Source organism: Sinocyclocheilus anshuiensis, unplaced genomic scaffold (assembly GCF_001515605.1).
Source record: "Sinocyclocheilus anshuiensis isolate Anshui unplaced genomic scaffold, SAMN03320099.WGS_v1.1 scaffold1003, whole genome shotgun sequence".
Taxonomy (NCBI): domain Eukaryota; kingdom Metazoa; phylum Chordata; class Actinopteri; order Cypriniformes; family Cyprinidae; genus Sinocyclocheilus; species Sinocyclocheilus anshuiensis.
Window position 1 is genome coordinate 107,017 of NW_015542495.1, and position 2,982 is coordinate 109,998.

A 2,982-nucleotide genomic window follows, 5' to 3' on the forward strand; every position below is an offset into this window, starting at 1 on the left:
TACATACACGCTCACGTTTTATTCAGCACATAAGATTACTTGCGTACCTGTTTTAGTATCCAGTGTTTTTAACTTTGCCAGTTTCTTGACCTTCACTTGCTTTGGTAAATCACCTGCAAAGAAACTCCATTCAGACCTCTCTCGTGCAATACACCAAAATCATATGTTAAAAAAAAGGGCTGTCAGATGAGCCTTGCTGCTAAAATGGAGCATAATTTACCAGACATCTTCAGGTCTCCGAGGCGAATAATGTGTGGCCAGCACTGAAAGGTCTTTATAAAGAAAGGGTTTGTGACACCAAGTATCACATTGGGCCTGAAAGCAGAAAATAGACTGAAGAGTCTATCCTAATATCCTGCCCCACAAATGTTGTTTTGCACATGTAGCTCACATTTAGACCAAACCTAAAGGTGCATTTTTGAAGAATATCATGGCTGCTGTGCTGTCAACTACTAAATAACAAAAAGCGGTCCATACATTTGTGTGCTATATTTTAAAGCCATGATAGCTTTGCCGGAGCAACAGCACAATGCCTTTGTGTCATTTTGCAGTTTGACAGTTCCAGTCCCCATTCACTTTCATTATACGAAAGAATGGCTTAGATCATTCTTCAAAAATTCATCTTTTGTTAAAGAAAATCATGAGTTTGGAAAGACATGATGGTCAGTAAACAATTACAGAATTTTTAAAGAAATTATCCTTTAAAGAGAGACTTCAGGTGGCATGTGAGTTTTTGCTTACGGAGCCTGAGTCCTGGTCGTGTACTCCTTGAATTCACTGTCATGAATGGTGAAGTATGGTCTGTAATCACCACAGTAGTGCAATGGGGCGATAGTGCTAAACAGTGAACATAAAACATATCAAATATATGCAAAACTACACTATGTCCTATCAAAGACTTAAAAACTGGTTAAGAAGAAACTATTTGTGTTTAAAAAGCTTTTGCAATTTCACAAAAACCATAATGTTAAATAAACATCCAAACAGTTCTGAAATGGTGTGGGGTTTGGAGTTTGCTGATGAATAAACATAGGCATAAACTCTAATAGAAGCAGACCAATAGAAACGCTATCAGCTCTTATTGTCATTATTATAAGTTCCTAGCAATTACTTATGTTGTTTACGTGCTTCTGGAAGGAGAGCTTTGAAAACGCAATATCCATACCTGACCAGGGCCAACACAGTCTCTGAGGAGACGGTTGGAGAGGGTGCCATAACAACCACAGGCTCTCCTAGCAACATGAGCTCCCAGAGCATCTGCACGCGAATCAGGATTGACTGGAAACATCTGATTACATGAAGGTCAATTAGGGCTGCTATTAGTGAGGGCTGTAAAATCAACAGATGGTTTAGTAATTACAGATAACATGTATGTGACGAGTGGGGGCGGGGCCGAGAGCCGTGGGAACGGAGCGAGGCCGGTGGAGTAATTGATAATGAGCGACACCTGCACCACTCACCGGTCTCGAGTCTCACGGAGGAGCTCCGGAAGGATAAAAGGGAGGAGTGACGACAGTGTCGGAGGAGAGAGGACCAGGCCTGGACTTTATTTTGTGTGTTGGTTTCGTTTGTGCGCGACAGTCGTCCGCGAGGGGCTGTCGCACTATTTTGTGTTTGTTTATTTTATTAAAGTTTGTTTAAATGTCCGCCGGTTCCTGCCTCCTTCTTCCCGAACTACGTTACAATGTACAACCGGTGTAATACTCACTTGAAAAGATCCAACTCGTGAACTGATGGAAGAACCGTGGGGGCAGGGAGCAGATTCTGCAAAAATACAACCACGTATTAAGCATATGTTAAAATAAAAGCATATGTGCATGATTGTCATAGTAAAATGAGACAGGCACCTCTGTTTGTGGTTGTCTTACAGGGCTTCCTGATGGTGTTTCGACTTTTGAGGGAATTCTGACCTGCAAATCCAACATCAGCATTTGATAAACTGAATGGATTTAAAAAGGGTTTGGAAAAGAGTTTTTCCATCCAAAATCTTCTCACCTGCATCACCACACCCATCACAGGTAGGTTGAGTGTCTGTCCTGGTACTGGTGCGGGCCATTGCTCAATCTCATTACAGACTGAAAGATATTAACCAATATGAACTGAAGATTTGAGATTTAACACTCCATAATAACTTGAGCTTTCTGTTTGATATTTTAAACGCAGTATATGAATGCTGGCATGCAAATGTTTGTTTCTTTGGGTGATTTTCATGTTTATGTAAATCTTTACTGAATTACCTAGTTGATTTATGTACATACACATATATTATATAAACACTACCATTCCCAATTTGGAGTAAGTAAGATTAATTCAGAAAGTGTTTTGAGTCTCTCATGCTCATTTAGGTTGCATTTTTTGGATCAAAAATACAATAAAAAAACAGTACTACTGTGAACTATTATTACAATTTAAAATAACTGCTTTCTAATACGTTTTAAAATGTCATTTTTTCCTATGATGTTTTCAGCAGCCAGTCTTCAGTGTCACATGATCCTTCAGAAATCATTCTAATATGCTGATTTGGTGCTCAAGAAACATTTTTATTATTAACAATGTTAAAAATAATTGTGGTGCTTCATATTTTGTAGATATACTTCTGATGAACATTTAAAAAACTCTTGACCCCAAACTTCCAAAGGGGTGCCTATGTGTGTGTGTCTGTAAGGGAGAGAGAGCGGGAGAAATGTGACCCTGAACCACAAAACCAGTCTTAAGTGTCAATTTTTTGAAATTGAGATTTACTTGACCCCAAAAGGGGTGCCTATGTGTGTGTGTCTGTAAGGGAGAGAGAGCGGGAGAAATGTGACCCTGGACCCTGAAACATCATAAAACATAATTATGTGGCAAAAACAAGGAAATGATCTGTCAGTTTATCCTATTGTTTGCTATATTTATTCGTTTGGCCAGTGTCATTGTGGTTTTGGTTATTTTGCTGTTTTAGGCTGTAAGGACCTTTGAAATAACTGAAACATGTAATGGACA

General features: G+C 39.2%; 1 protein-coding gene across 3 annotated transcripts in view; it reads right to left on the bottom strand.

Moving 5' to 3' along the window:
- The window catches only part of LOC107694164 (protein DENND6B-like), an 11,106-nt gene that overhangs the window by 4,695 nt on the left and 3,429 nt on the right, over positions 1 to 2,982 (bottom strand). For all 3 annotated transcript variants that reach the window (XM_016493772.1, XM_016493771.1, XM_016493773.1), the window contains exons 7-13: positions 1,996 to 2,075; positions 1,848 to 1,910; positions 1,709 to 1,764; positions 1,166 to 1,288; positions 742 to 837; positions 221 to 315; positions 48 to 113 (exon numbers count right to left, since the gene is read on the bottom strand). In XM_016493772.1, the coding sequence (XP_016349258.1) occupies positions 48 to 113; positions 221 to 315; positions 742 to 837; positions 1,166 to 1,288; positions 1,709 to 1,764; positions 1,848 to 1,910; positions 1,996 to 2,075 (579 nt within the window). The remainder of the gene's footprint in view (positions 1 to 47; positions 114 to 220; positions 316 to 741; positions 838 to 1,165; positions 1,289 to 1,708; positions 1,765 to 1,847; positions 1,911 to 1,995; positions 2,076 to 2,982) is intronic.